Source organism: Sorex araneus, chromosome 9, assembly GCF_027595985.1.
Source record: "Sorex araneus isolate mSorAra2 chromosome 9, mSorAra2.pri, whole genome shotgun sequence".
Taxonomy (NCBI): Eukaryota; Metazoa; Chordata; class Mammalia; order Eulipotyphla; family Soricidae; genus Sorex; species Sorex araneus.
Window position 1 is genome coordinate 49377223 of NC_073310.1, and position 23406 is coordinate 49400628.

At 40.7% G+C, this 23406-nt stretch overlaps 1 protein-coding gene across 2 annotated transcripts in view; it reads left to right on the top strand.

Annotated features, from left to right (window-relative positions):
* The window catches only part of NRP1 (neuropilin 1), a 155548-nt gene extending 133076 nt beyond the window's left edge, over positions 1–22472 (top strand). For both annotated transcript variants that reach the window (XM_004605395.2, XM_004605398.2), the window contains 6 exons: positions 3465–3524; positions 8850–8987; positions 13840–14111; positions 14604–14700; positions 17480–17530; positions 19603–22472. In XM_004605395.2, the coding sequence (XP_004605452.1) occupies positions 3465–3524; positions 8850–8987; positions 13840–14111; positions 14604–14700; positions 17480–17530; positions 19603–19892 (908 nt within the window). In that variant the 3' untranslated portion in view covers positions 19893–22472. The remainder of the gene's footprint in view (positions 1–3464; positions 3525–8849; positions 8988–13839; positions 14112–14603; positions 14701–17479; positions 17531–19602) is intronic.
* The last annotated feature ends 934 nt before the right edge of the window (positions 22473–23406 follow it).

The following is a 23406-nucleotide window of genomic DNA, read 5'->3' on the forward strand; positions in this document are numbered from 1 at the left end:
TCTCAAGACTGTTTCCCTTGAAATTTTCGGGATAATCACTTACATTTTCTATGGCCAATAAGTGTCACACTACTGTGGGCTTTTGAAAACAAACCTATCTACATAGCCACAAACCACAAAAATTACTCTAATTAGCACACAGACATTTTCTTCATAAGATGTCAAGTTCAGGTTGAAAAAGCAACAGCTTGGGGCTGGAGCAATAGCACAGCCGGTAAGGCGTTGGCCTCCTCACGCAGCCAACCCAGGTTCGATTCCCAGCATCCTCTATGGTCCCCTGAGCACCACCAAGAGTAATTCCTGAGTGCAGAGCCAGGAGTAACCCCTGTGTATCGCCAAATGTGATGAAAGAAAGAAAGAAAGAAAGAAAGAAAGAAAGAAAGAAAGAAAGAAAGAAAGAAAGAGAGAGAGAGAGAGAGAGAGAGAGAGAGAGAGAGAAAGAAAGAAAGAAAGAAAGAAAGAAAGAAAGAAAGAAAGAAAGAAAGAAAGAAAGAAAGAAAGAAAGAAAGAAAGAAAGAAAGAAAGAAAGAAAGAAAGAAAAAACAGTGCTTTCTAGAAACCAGATCTGTGCGACCTTCCCTGGTTTGCCTATAAACACTTGTACAAACCTCAGGCTTTTTTGCAGACCCCTGTTACACATCTATAGTGAAATTCCTCATAATGTGGAATGACTAGAGTCATCACATTATACCCTTTTCAATTACCCTCTTGTGCTGCGGGTTCTTTTCCTCATAAACCCCAAAGTGGCCAGTTAATATTGATTAGAAACAACAAAGCCTCAGACTTACTCTTCATATCAGAACAACCAACCTTCTCATTTTTTCCATCACTTCATGACTGAATCAATTGAAACTAAAGTCTTTGAATGAAATAGGGTAAGAATGTTAGCCTGGAGCAAATTGTATATAGCAACAAGTTACAAACCACAGAAAATGGGTCATTTGTAGTGGAAACACTGAAAATCCTTTCAAAGTATAAGGTTTATATACAACTTTTAAAATAATTTCCGGGAAAGGCAGCAAAATAATTCATTCTAATTTTTTTGAACGTATTATGATGGCAAAGAAAGTTGTTTGCTCAGGCCAGGCCAGTCTACTTGTCTCAATAATTCAATAGATATGTGCATCTGTTAGAAACTTCTGGACTGTTGATCATGCCTGTTCTGTGTCCCCATCAAGAAGAGGTGACTTAGAAACCATTTCATGCTTCATATTCATTTGCTTCATTGACACCTAATCTGTCCTTTTTGAAAACCAAAACAAAACTTCCTTCCCTGATGAAGCTAGATGATATCCTTTTCTGGAAAAAAAAAAAAGTTTGCTCAGTATGTGAGTATTTGCCAGGGGCAACCCAGCTATGTGTTTATTGTGGACAGCATGCCTCCTCCTCACCCACACATACTTCTGCCCTCTTTGTTCATTCTGTCTCATGCTTTGTTGTCAGAGTGGCAAACTCCAAATGTTCAATGTAATGAAACTAAACTAAAAGCATTCTCACTTTAACCTTGATAGGTGGGAACTTGGAAATTGGGATCAATGTTCTCTTTAGCGGCGTTTAGTTCTTTAAAACAGAAGCTGTCACTTTAATTTCTCCTCCTTTAGTGTCTAGTGAGTGAGATAGGTATTGTAGCAAAACACTCATTACTTACAAACAACATTGAATTCCAGGTGAACTGTACCAAAAGCATGGAAATGAGGAGAGATTTTGCTCTCCCCTACTTCCTTGCCAAGGTGAAAATTTACCCCTGAAGTTATTCATTTGCAAAATGCCTTTGAAGTCATTACATAATACAGTTGGCTTCAAAGGGATGAGGAGGCCAAATTTCACATTGGATCTGTGTGTACCCAGCAGCAGAATTTGGCTCCCAACCTGTAACAAAACTGATAATGCATATCGGTTTTAAAAGGTGAATTTTCACCTTGAGTCTCTTTCCTATAAGACCACCGGGAACAGAATGCTAATGTATTCTGGCCTCTCTCCAATTCTGCCATTATAGATTCACCTTCTTAACCCATAATATATATAATTCCTTCTTCGCAGTGCCTGCCTCATTGAGGCCACACACACGTGTGGCCACTCACCCGGCATATTTACCAGGGAGAGCAGGGGCTAACAGGACTCACTGCTGCAGTCGATTAGCTCAGCAATCTTTGGACCATTCCAAGAGCAAGATTTTACGGCTCTCTGATTCACTTTCTGGATGATTTCTGACCCCCAGGAACTGCAGGATAGGACTAGAGTCTGGGCCAGAAAAGAGATGATCACGGACCTTTATTGACTAATACTGCAGGGACATGTGCAATAGCACCCCATAACCACCTCCAGTGCTCATGATGATTAGCCTGGGCCCACCCCACGTCCTTATCCTCAGCCTTCCCCAGATTTTATCTGTTGGGAAACAGGAGAAACATTATCTCTGACCTTGGTCTGTACATCACACACATATAAGTAGAAATCGCTTTCTCAAGCACCTAAGCAATAAAGAGCAAAGCAGTATTTCCCACACTTAGTGGATGTTAAGAGTCATCCCAAAGTCTTTGAATGTACAGATTTCAAGGTCTTTTCCCAAGAGATTCTGGTTCTCAATGAGGTCTGAGGAGGATTAATGGACTGGAAACTGTATTTTCGAAACAGCTATACTAAAGTTCAGATGAGCCTAATCTAAAAGAGTGAGAGCACTCCTTAAAACAGAAGTGGAATGAGAGGAAAGTGGAAACGCTCAGATCCAAAAGAAAGGGGGTGTCAAACTAAATCTGCACCTGGTGGGCCTGCCCCTGACCAAAAATTCCATGGTTGACCCAGACTACTTGATTGCAAGCTCACAATGTTCAGGGTATTATTTGTTCCATCTTCCCCTTCTGTGGGACTGTGAAGAAATATCTCTCCTCATTCCCTTTTCCTGCAGCTTTACCAAACCACATACTGGGCAGAATATTTGTTCTTGGGAAAAATAAACAATGACAGCAGCAAAAGAAAGGAAGACTCACTGCCATCCACTTTAAACTTTCCATTTAAAAAAAAATAGATTGTGGGGACTGGCTTTGCAGCTTGCCTAAAGGCACACATCTGAAACCTTGGGAAACTATTTGAAGCTAAGAGGTCGAGGTCAAGTTTAAGACCCAAGTCACCAGCGACACTGGAGGCCTTTGCTTTTCACTGTTGTGTGTCTCACTTAGTCTGGTAGTCAGAATGCCCTTGAAGGAAGCCTCCAACTCTCTGTGCCTCCTGGATGTTTATCCGAATAAGGGTGGGGTAAATAAGTGTGGACGAAAAAGCAGTGGTGTATGTGGATTTGATAATGTGGTGAGGACATCTTAAATGAAGCCATTGCTAGAGCAGGAACTAAGAGAAGAATTTCCTACAGGAAATATTTAGATGCATGTAAGTATAGTTCCTCTGCAGCAGGTTGTCAAACACGGCTTCCTCTTTCTCATTTTCCTCTGTTTCTCCTTTTTGTCTTTCAGGGGGTACCACGGTGCTGACCACGGAGAAGCCAACCATCCTAGACAGCACCATACAATCAGGTATCCACTGAGAGCAAAAAATGGAGATTTCATCTAGGCTTCTCCTCCCCCTCTAAAAATAGTGCTCTGCTGAGCTTCCCCACTTCCCTTTCCCTCAAAAGGCCCAGAAGAGAGATGCCACGCAGCATCTGGTCTCCAAGCACGAGCCATAAATATTGCTTCCCTTTCATCCACATGTATATGCAGCAGGGAGTGAGCCTCCCTGCTCCATCAGTAATTGCCAAATGGTGACAATCCCAGCTCTCAACCGAAGAGGCTGAGTAACATACTTTGTTTAAACACAGCCCATCTAGGACACGAACTGTGTTTGCAAACTAGGGGAGGAGGAAATCGCACAGGCAGCCGCCTGACTATTTATTTTCATCACGATTCTGCAAAACCGAGACAGGCAAAGTTTGTCAGTGTTGCCTGCCACCGGGCTGGCAGTTTTACAACAGCGTTTCAGTGGGCGTGCCACGGAACTGGGGGGCTCAGGAAACCAGGGCTGTAATTGCATGCGGGGAGAGCCACGCTCGCAGGACGGCGCCCGCATCCGAGTGTTAATAGAAGAGCTCAGTGACTTTTACAGCTCTGGGTTTACTGTTGATCAGAGGCCGGCTACAGCGGAGCCGTGGCCCTCTTTTGTCTGGGGTTAGTATTTTGTAAAAGTTTTCCCCCCAGACACACACGAAGGGAAGCAGTCAATCTAAGCAATCAGAGGTTTTAAATACTTGAAAGTTAATCATTAGGGAAAGGTGAACGGGTCAGTTTCCAGCCTTGTCCTTTTCCTTTATTGACGCTCACTCAGCCTTGGCCTCCACAGTCCTTTATTAACGGGGCGTGTGGTGTATATCAATGTTTCCTCAACAGTGTGTCACTACCCAGCGAGGCAGAAGTAGAAAAGGCCGCGCTAATTAGTATGCTTCCTTAAAGGACGCTGTGCTGTTGACCTGATTAAGTTGCAAAAACAAACTTCTCTCTGGTTGAACTTAACCCCACGTCTCCCTGTGGTATGTTCAGGTTGACAAAATTCCGGCTCCCTCCCAGTTCTAACACACCCAATTGCCAAGAGATGACACAGGAGTAATCAACCCAGTTCCTGAAGAGCGAGCATCCTAGCTCAATATGTTTTCTAGTTAGAAAATGTCACCTTCTGGGAAAGTGCAGTCACATCAGAGGACAGAAGCTACCTTAGGAGTACTCTAGCTCTCTTCCTTTGTTTTACCTCAGTATGATTTTCTGTAGAGAAGGAATCATAGCCACACTCTCTCTAAGACTCTGAGAGAAGAGGGTGAAATAATGAAGTCCTGATATGATACAAACAGTGTGACGGGTGGTTTTGCTTCTTTTCTCGAGTCAACTAAAATTCCTAATGAGGTGTCACCTAACTTGCTTTATCCTATCTCTCTTCTTGAGTATAAAAAGAGCTGTGATTCATTCTTCATCATCGTCATCATCATGTGAACAGCTGTTGATAGAATTCAAAGCTTGTATCAGATTCAAAGTTAAGGTTATTCTTCCTGAATGTTAATGGTCGTTTTTATCAAAGCAGAATGGCCAAGGAAACCCACTTGATTGCTTCATTAAATTCCAAGTTTCTGGTACGATAGATTCACAAAGGAGTCTCAGGGTCATCTCACAGGTGGCCAGAGGGCTAATATAGAAATCATGACCCACTGCCAGCACCTTACTTGTAAAATGCACTTCAAACAAGAGCACTTCCCCTGAGTAACTCCAGGTGTGGCCCCAAACCAAATGAGCAAAAAGACCCCAAAAACTAAAATGAAACAAACTGTAGGGCCTGCTACTTTTACGGATAGTCTGGTTTGGGATTCTACTGCCTGTTCAAAGTCCTATACAAATCACTTGGTTTCTGTTTTTCCATTGTTTTTGTCATGAGTTAGGCTCTGAATCCTTGTGGGTGTCGGTCCACCTTTGAAGAGTTTTGTTCATAACCACTGTCTAGCTAAGTCAGTCCTCAGAATGCTTCCCAAGGATCCCAGCATATCAGCAACTAACTCAGAAACTACTCACACTGATGGATCCACAAAAGTTTGCATACCTCAAATTTTTCATAAGCTGTAGAAAGTTAAATTCTTAAAATTTCATTAAAATCCATCTTTCTTGAAACCATTATAGACTGAAGCGAATCTTAAACTCTCATTTTGATAATTCTTATCAATATAATGAATGCAATGAGCATATAATGTTTATATACTGCGTGAGTATTAATCAGGTACATAAAAGCCTATTAATGTTTTACCAGGAACTGATGAGAACCTTGAATTCTTAACCCATTTCCCCTAGGTGAAGTTCATACCTTTTGAGGAACTTTAACTCCTCCTTATAGCAGCTAGAGTGTGTTCTTAATCTATGATTAAATGAACCCCAGAATCCCCACTTTTTTGGACTGAAGCACCAGTCTATGTGTAAGCGGGTTAACATATGCAATAGAAGTTTTGAATACCAGATTTCAAAATTAAATCCTTGTGCATATATGGTGCTAATGACTAATGATTCAACTTGGGCAAGATTGGTTCAGTGAGCGCAGCTGGTGCTTGCTCACAGAGGCTATAAATTTGTTTTAAGTTCAGAATACTGTTTCCTGCTATTTTTTAAGAGTCAAGAAGGGATTTAGCCAGATTATTCCCAATGAATTTAATGAGAATTGTGCCTCTACAGGGCCTGGATAATATTTTGGAGATTTAAAGGTCAATCGTCCTGTATATTTATTTCATGTGTCTGTTTACTTTGTTTCCTTTTTTCTCTGCTCACCTCTTTTCTGCTTCTGAACTACCCTGTTTCTCTCCCCTTTCTCTCTCTGAAAATGCTTGTGTGTTTTTTGTGTGTTAAATAGCTGTTACAGCCAGGCTTGACGTTTCAACAATGAGCCTACCCACACTACAGATTGCTTCTTTGCAAAGTGTGTTGATGAAAGAAATATTCTTCAAAATTATAATTTGAAATGTTTATGATTGGGATAAGAAAGCAAAAGAGAAGTAAACTCTTTTACAATCAAAAGAAAAGTAGTACGATCTAAAATAATAAAGAGACAAAAAGAGCAGTTTGTCTAGTTCTAAGAATCAGAAAGAATATTGGAAAACAAAGGTGTATTTCTTAGAGGCAGCAGAAGAAACACCTAAATCACCTTTTTGGTAAAACTGCCTCAAGTCCTGGTCATTACAAAAATATTCAAATGTGTGCATTTTATGGCATCACCATAATATTAACAGCAAAATTAATGGGCAGTATGGTTTTCTGTTTTCTGTACTATATAATAAATTTAAGGCATTAACAAGGCGAATATAACCAGAAATGTGTGTATGTGTTGTAATGGCTTACTGACCACCCATGGATTAAAATTTTTCCAACATTCACATTTTCTAACATGAGAATATGCAACAATACATTCCAGGATCCTGGGCATTGACATCCAAGCTTGCTCGACCATTTAGTCACTGTTCAGTTGAGTGTACTTCATCTGCATAATTCAATCTTGCTGCACAGAAGTGTGGTAAATTTTGGAGAGGGTTTCGCATGCTTTAAGAAGTCCTATTTCATGCTCATGATAGACTAGACATGAAATATCTCTCTCCCATGACACTGTAGCTGTGAAATATAGCCCTTTTGCACTAACTGAAAGTAGTAGTCCCATTATATGCATCACATGGCTTTTGAGTTTACTTTCCCAAACTGGCCCTATCCACCCTTTGGGAGGCCACATTGTCATCACAATAACGAATTCACCCAGCTCAGTTTTGATAGTTCAGAGGGGGCTTCCCTCCCCAAATTTATGGAAGCGCTTGAAAAGAGTTCCTTGGAAACTGAAATGTAAATTACCTTTATCGATTCAATAAATCTTCCCATTAAAATTCCTCCTGCCATTGTTAAGGTGGGGAAGAGGGAGAAGAGCCCAAGCTCAGAGAAAAAAGCAAGCTATTTTGTGTTAAGCACTTGGGTGAAGTGAAAGAGAAGGTCAAAATAAGATGTGATCTAAGCCTGACCCTAGTCCCGTGTATAATACCACGCTTCCCTTATTGTTCATAGGGATTGTTTAGAGGCCCATTCTGAGGTTCACTTGGCAGACTGGGCACTTCTCTCTGTTTCAATGCTGCCATCTTGTGGATGGCCAAAAACCAGTGAATAGAGTGACCCGCCCTCTGCCCCTTCTATTATAGGGAAGAGTGGGGATGATCAAGTACGAGAATTTTATCTTCAGGATTATGTTTCATGTTGGTTTTAAGATTTTTATCATTATTTCATTTTTCCATATTTAAAATTTTCAACACTGTTCAAGAAAAGAGTAAAATAAATAAGTTTTATAGAGCTTTAAGAAGCACGGTAGTCAAATGGTAACTTATAGAATGTAGGACAAATCATTCCTGCACATCCATTCTTCTTTTCTTTCAGATTTCAAAGGAAGCATGTGAATGCTTTTTCAAACAATAATAAGAGGTAGCTATTTAAATGTGCTTTGGCTTTACATAACCTTGCATTGAAGTTTTAAGTGGGAAAATCACTTTATATGCAAATTGTCTCATTCACTTAAAAAAAGCAGAAACTTACCCTTAAAATTAATTGACCTGATATAAAACACAGCAGAAAAAATAATCTCCAGGAATGCATCAGAGACTGACACCAGTGACCGGAAGAACAAACTGGTGAATGCAGACAGCCTCAGGAGGAGGCACTCAGCCAAGCCACTTTGGCGGTTCATAGATCAATCTCTAATTAAGATTATTTTCATTGATTGATATCAATTCATATGAATCATCCTCAAGAACAGAGTATCAATAGTAACACAAATGGGCCAGAGCGATAGTACAGCGGGTAGGGCACACAGCCAACCAAGGTTCAATCCCCAGCATCCCACTTGGTCCCCCAAGTGGGATGCTGGAGTAATTCCTGAGTGCAGAGCCAGGAGTAACTCCTGAACATCGCTGGGTATGATCCAAAAAGAAAAAAGAAAACAAAAAAATAGTAACATGAAGTATTAAATATTGTAGAAAGAAGGAGAATGTTCCAGAGGAAATTTGCATTCTTTGGAAAGCACCCTTCCTGGAAATTTTATATAGAACCTATTAGTCATGCTGTCCATAATCTTTTTAAAGCTAGATTTTAAAAGAAAATTTTCTAAATGTGATTTTGCAAATATTTGTACATTTCCATTTATTTGAGTTTCATGGCCAACTGAATTTTGTGGCTTTCCCAGGATTTTTGAACAGATGTTCAGTTATGGTTAAGTTGTGTTTTCTCCTCAGCAAATTAAGGGCATTTCTAACTGTAAATGATTAAATTTGTCTTTCTCTGTTTCTCTCTGTTTTTTTTTCCTTCCACCCACAAAAGAATTCCCAACATATAGTTTAAACTGTGAATTTGGCTGGGGTTCTCACAAGACCTTCTGTCACTGGGAACATGACAATCACGTGCAACTGAAATGGAGTGTGTTGACTAGCAAGACGGGACCAATTCAGGATCACACAGGTAATGAAGAGTTCACTGTGGTCTTGTTTCTTTGAATTGGAGAAGGTGTTACTAGGGAGGGTCTCTGGGGTCTGAATTTATGAGATTTAGAAAATACTATATTTTCATTTGTACTGTTGTTTCCTGTAATTACCAAGATCTCTTTTCCTAGGGAAGATCAAGACTGAGTAGTAGAGAAGGTTGATTAAACATTTCAAATGATTACCCAACCTAATAATAGCAAAATGGACAAAACGTGTGCATTAATACCTGTTCTGTACACTTTCTGAACATTTTTCATGGCCAATGTCAGAAGTATTCAAAAGTTGAAAAGAAACAAAAGAAACAGTAGAACACACCCCATGGACAGCATGAGCTATACTTTCAACTATTTTAAAATTGAGATTACTTTGAAATATGTACACACATGTTATTTCATTTATTTTTCAGCTAATGAGATAATGAGATAAAATCAAAAATCCCCCTTCTCCCCCACCCAGGGGAAAATGAAAAGGCAAGTAGCACTGTAGCACTGTCATCCTTTTGTTCATTGATTTGTTTGAGCGGGCACCAGTAATGTCTCCATTGTGAGACTGTTTTGGGCATATCAAATACGCCATGGGTAGCTTGCCAAGGCTCTGCCATGTGGGCAGGATACTCTCAGTAGCTTGTCGAGCTCTCCGAGAGGGACGGAGGAATCGAACTCGGGTTGACCTCGTGCAAGGCAAATGCTCCACCCGCTGTGCTTATTCCTTTATTCCCTTAGGGAAGATTAAAAACTCTAAGCAGGTCAAAAGAAACCCTTACCACACTTCAACTGATAGCCCATCTTGCTTCCTATCTTAACTTCCTTCTACCATGAATGATACAGGAGGGTTGACAGAGGGGACTGCTGACCGCTCCCACTAACTCTGTCCAACACCACACTAATGTCACCTAATCATTGCTTTATTCAACATGAAGCATGTTATAGAGAGGCAGCAGTGCCCTTACAAAGCGCGCGCACACACACACACACACACAGAGACCCCAAACACCCAACTTCAGCCCTACTCAAGAGTTCGAGGAATGCTTACTCAAGTAGAGGCTTCCCGAAAGATGCACCTGAGGGGCGTTTGCTGTTACTGAGAAATCTCATTAGCGAAGTTCTTCCCATGCTGGTGCTTTGAATGAGTGGGTCAGTAGGCCAATGGCTGGGCAGAGGGTACTTCGTGCCTTTCCCATTTTGTCGTTCACTTTTTTCCCCAGTGAATATAGCCATTAAGTAGGTTGAATAGGGCTTCTTCCACCACAGCTACCTCCTTGCCTAATGAGAATGACAAGGAAATTGGATAAAATTGGACTCCTTCAATTCTGAGACACTTTCAATTGAATCTTAAGACAAGCATTTTAAGAAAACTTAAAATACTTTGACTGTAAATGGCACTGTACATATAAATGGCATCAAATTAACCAAATGCAATTAGTTGAAATGAAGGCAGTAATGGTGGAAAAATTGATGCAAAGTGAAGCAAAATGGCTCAGTAGGATCTGACATTCAAAGGAGGTTAAAAGCTATGTTAGCCAGAGACAAAAGCTAAAAGGCTTGCAGAAGTAAAGTGCTAATTGAGAAAATGAAGACAGAGTTCCTGACCCAAAACTGTGATAAAAACCCTGAAAGGAAAAATATCAGCACTTTATGTGTTGGAGTATCAGAAAAAGAGGGTTTGTCTTGATTAACAGTTCAGAAGTGTGACTCCTTCTGAAGGGTTTGTCTCTTTTGTTCTCACAGACAAACTCCCCCGATTTACTTGGCAGTAGTGCCTGGGCAGCCCCGACTAGAAAGAGCCTCTCTCGGCGTTAGAAGCACAATCATTTGCTGAGAGATCTGGGTGAGGCCGGCATCTGAAAGGCAGGAACTTGTTAACATGGGGGAGGAAAAAAACCTAGATGAAAAGAACAGACAGCCCATGCACACAGACTGGCACTGGGAAGGCACTTTGCAAATCAGACACTGGTTTGTCTGTAATTACCACTAAGTAAACTAGCCTGTGGACGCATTGCCAGTGTGTTTAAAGGTATCCCCCTTTTGTTCTGCCTGTGACCTCTAACAATGAAGCGGTGTAGCTTCTTGCAGAGGATTCCTAAAACTGGCTCATAGAACAAATGGAGCATCCTCTCTCTGGCATGGGAGATAGGCATTGGGTTTTAAAGATACAGATAAGGGGGTCGCATGACATTCTGGAGGCCCTCATAGTCTGGTTGTGTGTGGGAAATGTGACAGCGCTGTTGGCTGATGCAAAGATGTCAAAGCCATCAATTGTAGGAGAGATGGGGGAAGCCGGCCTGCCATGGAGATGTTCAGTCAGGAGTGGAGTGGCACAAGTACAGACACGGAAGTCAAATGCCATGCCTGTCCAGATTTCAAGGGCTGTGGTTCAGGGGGATTCTGTTTGCATTAGGTTTGGGGGGGTTTGTTGTTGTTGTCATCATTTATTTGGTGTGGGAGCCACACCTGGAAGTGTTGAGGGCTGACTCCTGACTTTGCACTAACGGGACAGTTCTGGCCATGCTCTGGTGGCCATATGTGATGTAAGGGATTGATCCCAGGTTGGCTGCTTGCAAAGTAAGCTCCTTACCCACTGTACTGTATCTCTCAGGCTCTGGAGAGATTCTCCATGTGAAACCGTTAGCTCAGTAGTAGGGGTATGGGCCTCCAGTATTGTGCAAAAAGGTGGACTAGCTTCATAAAGATAGTGAGGAGTCACTAAGGAGTTTGCTTTCATTTGGGGACATCCTAAGGAGTGCTGGGGGTCATCAGAATGATGCCCTTGTGGTACCTGGCACATGCTCCCCCACCATTTGAATACTCTCCCTGGCCCAAGAACTTTAAATGGAAAAATAGCAGAAGGAAAAATTTCAAGGATCGAAATGTCAGCAGGTCAGAGAAACAGAGATTTCCTCAGCAGTCTTCCTCCTTTTCCCATGTCCAGCTTTCTCCTAGATCCTACCACCTGTCTCAGAGGCAGGGAAATAAAATACCACCATGGGCTCAGTAGATGCATTTCCTCTCTGAAACATCTCCCACTTGTCTTTTTTTTTCCAGGATATGAAGGTGGGGCAGAGGCAGGAAAAGTATTTTTTTTAACTGTCCATCTGACAGACAGATGTCCCACTTGGCTCAGCGAGTCCCTCAGAATGAGGACCACCATGTGGTCTATTGCTGCAGGTGTGTCTGGTTCTGAGGAGGCCCCGAGATCACTTATAAGACTTCTTACCACCCTTTTTTTTAAGTGCCACCCATGGACTTTATAAAAAGTGTTTAGGAGCCCCCTCCTATAAACCTTCAAGTGAAGACAGAAAGCTTCTTGGTGGGGCCAGAGCAATAGTACAGAGGATAGAGTGTTTGCCTTGCACGTGGTCGACCTGGGTTCAATACCCAGCAACCCATATGATCCCCCAAGCACAGCCAAGAGTAATTCCTGAGCCAGGAGTAACCCCTACATATTGCTTGGTGTGACCCAAAAAAGCGAAAAAAATAAAAAAAAGAAAGCTTCTCGGGGCCACAACCCCCTCCACCTGGACGCTTTTGACATAAGCGAGCAGGTGCAAGGACATGTCCACGTATGCACAGTGACACAAGTCACTCACCAGCCTCTTGGGCAGCTAACTAAACATCCTTCTGCCCACTGAGGGCTGAGCCTTAGATTCACACTTACATCAGGTGAGACATTAGGGTAGGTGATTTCTATTTGCAGAGCAAACAGTGAAACGTGAGTTGTGTATTTAGACCAGGTGGTGGCAGGAAGAAATGTTCCCACTGGGGGTAATTAAAAGCAAAGCCAAGAGTAAGTTCTCACAGCTCGACAAGTGTCTACGTTGCCAAAATGGCACGTTCTCAGAAGCCGCAAAAATGCAACCTTGCCTCTCCTTGAACCAGAAGACCACATCAAACGGCGACAGGTCTTAAGATTTTCAAGCTGTTAGGTGTATCTAAGGAATTTATAAGCCATTAAGGAAAACTAAGGGGAAAATGCTTTGAATTGGACAACAGGGTAGGAGAGGACTAAATTGGTTAGGGAAAAAAAATCACTCTTTGGCAATTCTCAAGTAATTATAGTCAGTATCATGACTAAAGTCACGATAATTACTAAATCAACCAGAAGTCCTGCTGCTCAGTTGATAGCTAAGTATACATGTCAGTTAGTCCATTGAGGGGCCAGAAGTATAGTACAGTGGGTAGATGCTTGTATTGCATGCAGCTAACCCAAGTTCCATTCCCAGAACCCCATATTATTCCCCAAATCCTGCCAGGATTGATCCCTGACTGCAGAGCCCTCAGGTGAGGCCCCCAAACAAATTAGTCCATGGAATGAGTGTTCACATGGAATAAGCTTAAAGTTGCATGAAAATAGCTGCACAGCTCTCTCTGCCTCTGTAATCTGCTTGCCTTGGTGAAAAGGTGTTTTATGCCAACGTCTCACATCCCTGGACCAGTGGACTCCATATGAGTCATATTCCAGTGAGTACTGCTTTAGGGACCTGGAAATAGCTCAACAGGCTGTGTTCACGCATGCTCTCAATGTAGAGGCTCCTGAGTTTAATCCCCAGTATGGTAGAGCACTGAGCTGAGAGTCACTCCCCACAGAACAAATAGAACAAAATAAAATTCCCCAAATAGAACAATAATAACCAAGTGGCAAATCTACTTCGTGTCCATTCACGGAAGCTCAGGGCAGAGCCTGAGGTCTTGCAATAACCGCTCTTGCTCCCCTTCATCCTGCTTATTTGGTGATAAGCCTGGGAGAGAAGATTTGGGTACCGAAAATGTAAAAGAGACAAAGTGAGAAGTAACTTTGGTCACTTTCCCTAATGCAGTTTTTTGTCACAGCAGGAGATGGCAACTTCATCTATTCTCAAGCTGATGAAAATCAAAAAGGCAAAGTGGCTCGGCTGGTGAGCCCTGTGGTTTATTCCCAGAACTCTGCCCACTGCATGACCTTCTGGTATCACATGTCTGGTTCGCACGTGGGCACACTGCGAGTTAAACTGAGATACCAGACACCAGAGGAATATGACCAGTTGGTCTGGATGGCTATTGGACACCAAGGAGATCACTGGAAAGAGGGGCGTGTCCTCCTCCACAAGTCTCTGAAACTTTACCAGGTAAGGCCCCTTCCCCGGGTCAGGAGGGCATCTGCTTCAGGAGCAACCCTACCAGATAAGATTTTCGAGACTGCATGCAGGAGGGTGATAGGGAAACTTTTCTCAAAAGCTTGCCCATCTCTCCCGAACCTGAGCGCTTTCTGCAGTAATGATCACCTCGGCTGCGTAAGCTCACTGTCACTATCGCTCTATTCCCGAATAGCACTGATTCAAAGAAGAAAAATGGGGAAGCGCTTCTCTGACAATGTAGCATTCCTTTTATTCATGGCTTTTTCCACATTGTATTATAAAAAAAAGAGTAGAAGGAGACATTTTATTCCACCTCCAGGCAGTTCATATAGATTGATGGGCAAAGTGTAAAGTCACAAAGTGCTTATGTGGAATCTCATGCATTTGATTTCTGTGTCATAGCTTGAGCTGAACAAGCGTTTGTGAAAACTGCTATTGGGGACTGAACATTTAAATACACTGAAAATCATCTCATTTTGTTAGGTTATTTTTGAGGGTGAAATCGGAAAAGGAAACCTTGGTGGAATCGCGGTGGATGACATTAGTATTAATAACCACATTTCACAAGAGGACTGTGCAAGTAAGTAGGAGTGGAGGTAGAAACCAATGAAGTACTTGTCTGAGACTTGATTCTTTCCATGCGATAGTCTTTTCTTGCTCATTTAAGCCTAGAATTTTAATGTGGCCTGTAAGTATATCTTATGAAATGTATGTTCTGAAATAGCAGGCATAAAATTGGCTGTTTACTCTTAGCCAGTCCATTACTTAACCTAGTTTGTTTAGGATATCTGGTTGGTAGCTGTAAAATTATACAACAGTATAAAATATAAAGAAGAAACCCATACCTGCTTGTCTATAAACACCAGGCCAAAATATTTCTATCAAAGTAGAAAACACACATCTGGATAATTACCAATATCTGGAAATGTAAACAAAACCGCGGGCTTTTGAAAATTGTGATTACTGTGAGTTAAGATTGCATTGTTAATGAATCATAGGAGCTGTAATTCTTTGCTTTATGAGGAATTAAGTAAATACTTCTGGCTCTAAACATAATTGAAATGACTCAAAAGAACTAATGAAAATTAGGGACTTTGCCTAGCATTTCAGAGTTGAGGATCTTATCAGCTTGCTATATGTATAGAAAAGTATGACATAGAAAATAAATTCATATTGCCTACTTCTTGATATATATTTTTAAATAGCATCAGTAATGACAATGTAGTAGCACATCATTAGTCTTAAGCTCCATTTGCTACACTTAAACTTTTGTTTTATATCATTATATAATAGAATGTTAATTATAACAGAACAGGATAAATCTTTTGAGTAAATTTAAGACAGAGGAAGCCTGTTGACTATAGTGAGTTTTATGCTCTTTTAACAATTTACAAAGCTTTTTAATTATACAATAAATTGCATATATGTGATTCCTAGCATGGCAATAATTTATTAGGATCAATTTAAAAAGTGGAGGATAAAATAACAGAGAATAAGTCCTTCATATTTTATAAGAAAATTTATTTAATGTCTACAGCTCTTAGCAAATTATCACAAAGTGTGATAAGGCCTAATATTTCAATTACAACTACTTTATTAATTACTCACCTCTAAGTCTACACTGCTGTTCAGAAATACATGTCATGTAGTGAGTAGTGCCTGTAATACTATTTCTTCATTATTCTAAATTGAGAATGATAATTGTGGGGCCAGAAATATGTTACAGCAGTTAAGGTACTCTGTATGATCTCTTGAGCCCAGCAGGAGTGATTCCTGAGCACAGAGCTAACTAACAGTAAGCCCTGCACACTGCCAGGTGTGACTCAAAAACAAAAAAAATGAGAAACAGAAAGATAGGGGCTGGAGTGGTAGTGCAGAGGGTAGGGCATTTGCCTTGCACACAGCCGACCCAGGTTCAATCTCCAGCATCCCATATGGTTCCCCTGAGCACTGCCAGGAGTAATTTCTGATTGCAAAACCAAGAGTAACCCTAAGTATAGCCGGGTGTGACTCCCCCCCACCCCACCAAAAGAAAAAAAAAAAAACAGAAACAGAAAGTGATGATGGTGATGCTTTTAGAATATATGAAAAAACTCTATGCACCAAAACAGAAAAACAAATTCATTTCTGTTCAACAAATTATAACTGACCATCTAAGACACAAAACACCTTGCATGTGCTTCAGTAAATATGTAGGTAGTCTGGAGGACTTCATAGGTATTTTTCTTTTTCTTTGCCTGGTCTTAACTGAAGTTATTCCTACTCATTGTATTCAGAAAGGTATGATCAAATACAGGAAAATACTTTATGTTGCTATACCGATAAAAAGATGCCCAATACATTCGTATAATTACTTATCAAATATGTATTTTTGAACACTTAGGCATAGGTACTGTGATATTATCAACTATATTCATTAATTCATGAACTAATACAGCCAGCACTTATCAAGGCCTCTGAATGCTATTTTAAATGCTGGCGTATAGCCATGAATAGTCCTCAAATAGCTCAAATAGCCTCCGCTCAACCCAGAACCACAAGGAATCTGGGACCCACTTCATCACTTCAGCAAGAGTTTCTTTTTTTTTTTTTTTTTGGTGTTGGGGTGCCTGTCCCAAGCAGTGCTTAGACCCTACGGGGGAATCTCAGCCAGTGAACCAGAAATTCAATGCCAGGAGCCTCCAGGGCTGTACCAGACGTGCTCAGGAGACTAAGGGTACTAAGAATCAAACATGAGCCTGCCAGGCAGACACCTAAATCTCTGTACTATCTCTCTTGCCCCTAGAGACTCCTCCTTCTTCTTTTCTTAAAAACTAAGACACAGGTCACCATCTCTTGCCTCAAAGAACCAACACACTGTTTACAAAACCAAACTTATGCTCGTCAAACTAAGAAAGCAGCTATGTACTGAAGCGCAGGATGGTAGCAAGATGTACAACCCCGATTCTGTTTCCTGTTTTCAACAGATTTTCCCCTCACTTCAGATACCAAAATAATTTGTCTCCACCCTTTCACTCTCTTAAACCAACACCCTCCCCTAATAGTAACGCAACCTTATGTTACTGTAACGCTGATTTCAACATTCACTGTTTTTTGGTGGGATCAGAGTATACTAAAACTCTGTACCAGCAAAGTGTACAGAGTGTAAATCTCTCTCTCTCTCTCTCTCTCTCTCTCTCTCTCTCTCTCTCTCTCTCTCTTTCTCTCTCTCTCTCTCTCTCTCTCCCTTTCTCTTTCTCTCTCTCTGTATGTGTGTGTGTGTGTGTGTGTGTGTATGTACTTATGTAGTAGTTTGGGTGCATTGTATCATTGTATTTCAACAGTTTAAATATCTCTTTTAATTTTGTTTGACTTGTCAGAACCGGGCGACCTGGATAAAAAGATTCAGGAAAACAAAATTGATGAAACAGGTAAATTTATCTTGAAACATAATTTACTGTTCCTTCCATGTATGCGTAAAAATACCTTCTAGAAATCTGGTAAAGTGATATATCAAAACTGTTAAAACAAATGAACCCCTGTGTCCTGTGTGTTCTAAGGCCCCTGGGCTGCATACTAGTTCAGATTGTTGTCCTTCAAGGTACTCTCTTCCATGGACTCAGGGGGAAGCACTGCCAGGCCCAGCTGTGTATGCGGTGACCCTTTCCTGCGTGAGCAGAGAAAAGGGCTCATAAAGTGAATGGCAAATAAAGCAAAACACTACACAACCATGTAAACAGAAAATCAGTGTAGACCTCCCCAAACAGCCACAATGATTTTTTTACAATAACTTAAAACCAGCCCAAATTCTTGCTCTGTTGATATCCAGCTATGATCTTTAAAGGACAGCAGCCAAATTTCTGTGATTCTAGAGTGTGATTCATCTTCTTCCAGGTGAATTCTCCTCAGTAAACCCTCGTTTTGTCATCACCAAGAGTCAATAATTAGCATGGTAATGAGAAGGATTTATTGAAGAGATTGTATGCTTCAAGCACGTCCTGTACCTTAACTGATTTTATCTGCAGGGCCTCTCTGTGGCTTATTGTGTCCATTTCACAGATAAGGAGACTGAACTCAAAGCAGACAAGCCTTAAATTGCTTAACTGATCAGGTGGCAGCCTCAGACTTTAGGATGATTAATTTGAACATACATGTTTCTAGTGAGCGCTGCTTTGTGATCAGATGTAAACCACTTTATCAGTTATCTTTTTCCCTCCCAGACTGTTAGCTGTGAGTTGTTAGACACTTGCCCCAGCGTCCCTCACATCTAGATGATGCTGGCAGTTCTGTCTTCTGCCCATCATCAGTGTCAGTCACCATGAGAAATGTGGTCCTCCGAGTGGTCGACTTGAAACTTGATAGAGAGAGATAAATATGGCACTCTACTATGCTGTTAAGAATATTGACATGGGACTCCTTCAGCTTAGTTAGTGCTTCACACTGAGCTGTAAAGTTTATTGGCAATTGTTTCAAAACCATGTTTCATCAAGGAAGAGAATATTAATATGCCCCCCCAGCTTGTTTGCCCGTTTAGGGACTCACATCTCATATTTTCAGTTTCCTTTGATTGGAATCCTTGTTGATCGAAACACCATTAAATAAACACTAAGCATGTCGCACATTAACATTTTAGTCTCATTTCTAGTACCAGGTAATTAAGCTCAAAGCTCCCGTGTTAATAATTTCTCATGTTCCACTCTAAAGAAGACATTTCCCCAGTGGCTGAACTGCAGAACAGTGTGACTGTCTCTGGTGAATCCAGCCAGGCTACAAAGATGCTGATTATTAAATGTATTCCATTCGGCATCAGACATGGTTTCTAGATTCGAGTCATAACCCACTTCAAATAACAGCAGCATCCCTGTGTGCAAGAGAACTCTCCTTCTCGAGTGAAATGAGTGTAGGCTGGGAGCAGAGGGCAGAATGTATTTGACTTAAAGATGTTTTGAGTGGAAGAACAAATATGTGCGTAGGCTGTTGGCACAAACCAGCACCATATGAAAGGGCAGCTGGGAGGGTTTCCTCATGGCTGGTCCGGGGATCAGGGAAATGCAGAGGGAATAGTTTCATTCCCCAGCTAGACAAGTATGTAACTGAGCATTTCTTGCAAAAGTTTAATGACCACATGTCTAACCAAGAAATATAAACATAGATTACAGTCTAGCACAGACGATGGTCTGCGTGAAATCAGAATTAGATTAGAACTTAACCTTCACTGTTGACCCAGAATCAGTGGTTCCTGGTGCTCAGCTTTCTGACCCAATCACAGCACCAACTCTCTCCTACTTATCCCATGCTTTGATCCCAACAATGAGTCAAACACAAACCTTGGGGTTGCCCAGCCATGGTGAAGTCAAGCCCCACTTCAGAAATTCACAATTTTGGAAGAAAGCAGATAAAAGTGGAGTGTGAGACCTATTCCTTTTGCCTTCCCATTTTCTGTTTCTGTCATCCTCTGGTATGTTGACTGCATTCATGGAGCCAGTTTTGTTTTTCTCCCCAGGGAGCACCCCTGGATACGAGGGCAGAGGGGAAGGTGATGAGAATATCTCCAGGAAGCCGGGCAATGTGCTGAAGACTCTGGATCCCATCCTCATTACCATTATCGCCATGAGTGCCCTGGGGGTCCTCTTGGGTGCCGTCTGTGGGGTTGTGCTGTACTGTGCTTGTTGGCACAATGGGATGTCCGAAAGAAACTTATCTGCCCTGGAGAACTATAACTTTGAACTTGTGGACGGTGTGAAGTTGAAAAAGGACAAACTGAACACACAGAATACTTATTCAGAGGCATGAAGGTAGACAGGGGTGAACAGACAAGTCAGAGAACTGAAGTGGAAGGACTGAAGTTGAGCGAGCTGGGGAACTCTTGACCTTCTTTCACTGTACAGGCTGGGAAGTGCGTTGATGACGCTGAGCCAGGCTTTTCTCAGGAGCTTCGATGAGTATGGCCGACAGACATGAACAAGTTAGCTGTGTTAACAATCGGAATCATGTACAGTCAGCTTTCGTTCTGTTGGTTTCAGTTGAATAATCCGATGCTGGTGTTGAGACCAAGTGTGATCGACTTGATAATTCGTTTTGACTCCCCCAACCTCTCCTTCTCTCTCTCCTCTCTTTTTTATGGATTCTTTTTGGAAACTGTGCAAAATCCAAGATGCTGGCACCAAGTGTATTTAGTGGGGCCCTTTTGATGGACATGCTACCTGTAGCCCAGTGCCCAGAACCTAGTAGAGTGAGCTCATTTCGGTGACTCTGGGAGCTGTATTTGTGTGTAACTGCCGAGTGGTGCGTAGGCAAAGAAGGATTAGGGTGTTTTATTTTAAAGTACTATAGACTCAGTACCAGTATAGTGTGTCAGCTCTGTTTACGAAGCAATACCGTCAAATTTTATTGATGTTTTCCAGTGTTGTATTAATCCTCGTGCTTGTGAACTCCATACAGAAAACTGTGCCATCACTACACACTGCTGGCGACTGGGTGTGCTGCCGACAACCGCGACAAAAGATCCTTGGCACTGGCTAGTCTATGTCCTCTCAAGTGCCTTTTTGTTTGTACTGGTTCTCATTGTGTTACATTAACGACCCGCTCTGTTTCTTGCTGGTGAAAGCCCGCCTCTTTAATCAAAGCCTGGTGGCCCACTGACTAAGAAGAAAGTATATTTTAGTGTGAGATGTCAGCCCCCAGGAAGGCAAGGGCTCTGAAGACTTGGCAATGTGGCTTAATCGTTCTGCTTTTTCTGTAGTTGAATTTCATGTCTCTTGACCCTTTTGTATAAAGCTGCAATATTCTCTCTTATTGTTCTTTCATATGGAATGTATTTTCAAATGTAAACTCTCTTCTCTTTTCTCTCTTAGAATTTAAGCATTTGCCATTGTCCAGAAAAGAAACTTGCAGCTTTAACCTGCTGGCAATGGCAAACAATTTTACTAGACTTTACGTTCAAAAATAAATAAGGGAAATTTCTAACTTTGCCCTCCAAAGTCTAACTTTGGCTTTCTTGTTAACTGGTTAAAGTGACAGTATCTTTTTTCCTGAGCCATTTGTCTTTCTGTTGTGATCAAAACAGTCTTTGATAAAAATGTTCATTTAACAGATGTAGTTAGATGTTGAGGGAAGGAATACTAGTATTCAAATAAGGCCCAAAAAGGAAGGACTAAATAAAATTCCCTAAATATCAAAATCATGAGAATTTTTACATCCAAACATGTAAAACATGACCCATGAGAACCTTCTTGTTTTGGTTTCCAGTCAGACAAGGGAAGTGGCAGAAAGAACAGTTAATTTAAGAAAGAAACTATAAATCCTGGTGCCTGGGGGTGAAGTGTTTTAAGATAAGAAAAGAGGGAAAATATAGTAAAGTCAAAACAAATGTTTTTTTTAAAAAAATTCTTTCAGCAGAAACCCTGAAAAAACATAGATGTGGATGAATGATTCTAGAAACTTCCAGTGGTTCACAAAAGGAAAATAAAGGCTGCCTTAGGCCTGGCAAGACTCAAACCTAGAGCACAGAAAATTAAAAGTCTCATCAGGCAGCCGATGAGTTATCCCAAAGAAGCTTTGGTTATTTTCTGTGTGTTTGTGTCATGCCATTTTGTAAATAGAACTTTTAGATTTTTCTCCCTTCCTGCGTCTCCGTAGGTCTCACTCAGATTCATTTGTGGGAGTCACATTTGCATCATGAACGGACAGTCCATTCATCTTGGTTTAATTGGATTGAGAATGCCTTTTGTTTCCAGGAAAGTATCGATCACTATGAAAGAAGAATAGATTTTTGTCCCCAGAGACATTCATTCAGTTAGTTGTAATCATACCAGGACAAAAGCACTAAGTAAGTCTTGATTTTTTTTTTAAGGCAACAGACTTGAGTTGTCCTCAGCCAAGGAAAAAATGATACTGAAACTTTAAATTTTAAAGTATCTTGCACTGATAAATATATTTAAAAATTATATGTTTATAAAGTTATTAATTTGTAAAGGCAGTGTTACAAGAATGTTCAGTTTATATTGTTTTAGATTGTTTCGTAATTTTTAAAGTTGTAAAATAACATATTTTTTCTTTATTGAAATCTATAAAACTTTCTGTAGTAAAATGTTTTCATTTTACTGGTATATTATTGCTTCATGTTTTGTACCATCATAAAACTTTGTGCAAATTTTTTTTACAGAAATTTTTATTTTCTATGACAATATGACACTTGTAAATTGTTGTTTCAAAATGAACAGCGAAGCCTTAACTTTAAATGACATTTGTATTCTCAGACACTGAGTAGCATAAAAAGAAAAAAAACACATAGAACTGAATTGTAACTTAAGTTCCAAACTATGACTACTACATTCCAAAGAAACAGTTGAATTAAACATTTTCATAAAATATCCCAAACCTGATGGCTTTGTTCTTGTGAAAGACATTGGTATCAAGTACGTCACAGTTCCCAGGCAGGGGAATAGAGGCAAGAACCCCAAAGGAGAAAAAAGCACAGCACACTTGAACTCATAGCTAAGTGCAAACAGGCATGCTGCCCCGAACCCAGAGGGTGATGCTGTGATGCTGGAGTCCAGCAGTGCTGAATGGGGCAGCTCCCTCCTTTCAAAAAACGAAAAGGCTTCCCCCTCTCCCCCCAAAAACTTACTAAAGCTCTGTGGCTTACAAAGTTACAAAAACCACTGTATGGTTTTTGACACACAGTGTTCCATCACCGATCCTGCCACCAGCATCAACTTCCCCCTAACCGTGCAGCCAGGTTCCCTCTCCCACGCCCTCACCCAATCCCAGCCTGTTATCTTGATAAGCACTTTTTAAATTTGGTTATAAAAGTTAGGATCTCGTGAAAAAAGAAATTGGTAATATTCCAGAATCAAATAACTTTCAAGATGTTGAAGCTTTCTTTTAAAACTAAACTCCTAACAAGAAGAGGAGATTAAGAAGACATTTTCTGAAACTAGAATATCAACTCCAGTACTGTAATACAGAATTGACCTAAAAATGAAAAATGTAACCCCCAGTTCTTGTGTGAAGTGTTCTGTAGTCCATTTGCTAAAGAGTTTTATTTTTACAAGAAATAATAAATCTAAAAGTATGTGTGTATATACCTATGCTAATTTAAGTGCAGGGCAAAATTGAATATGACATTACACCCAACTGGTAATTCTTAGGAAAAATATATATGTTTATTTTTATTAATAATATATATTAATTGTATTAATATATATTTATACACTATATATGAATATATTCTTAGGAAAATATATATTCCATTGGAACCAAAATAAAATAGTAGTAGTAACAAAAAATAATAGTAATAATAATA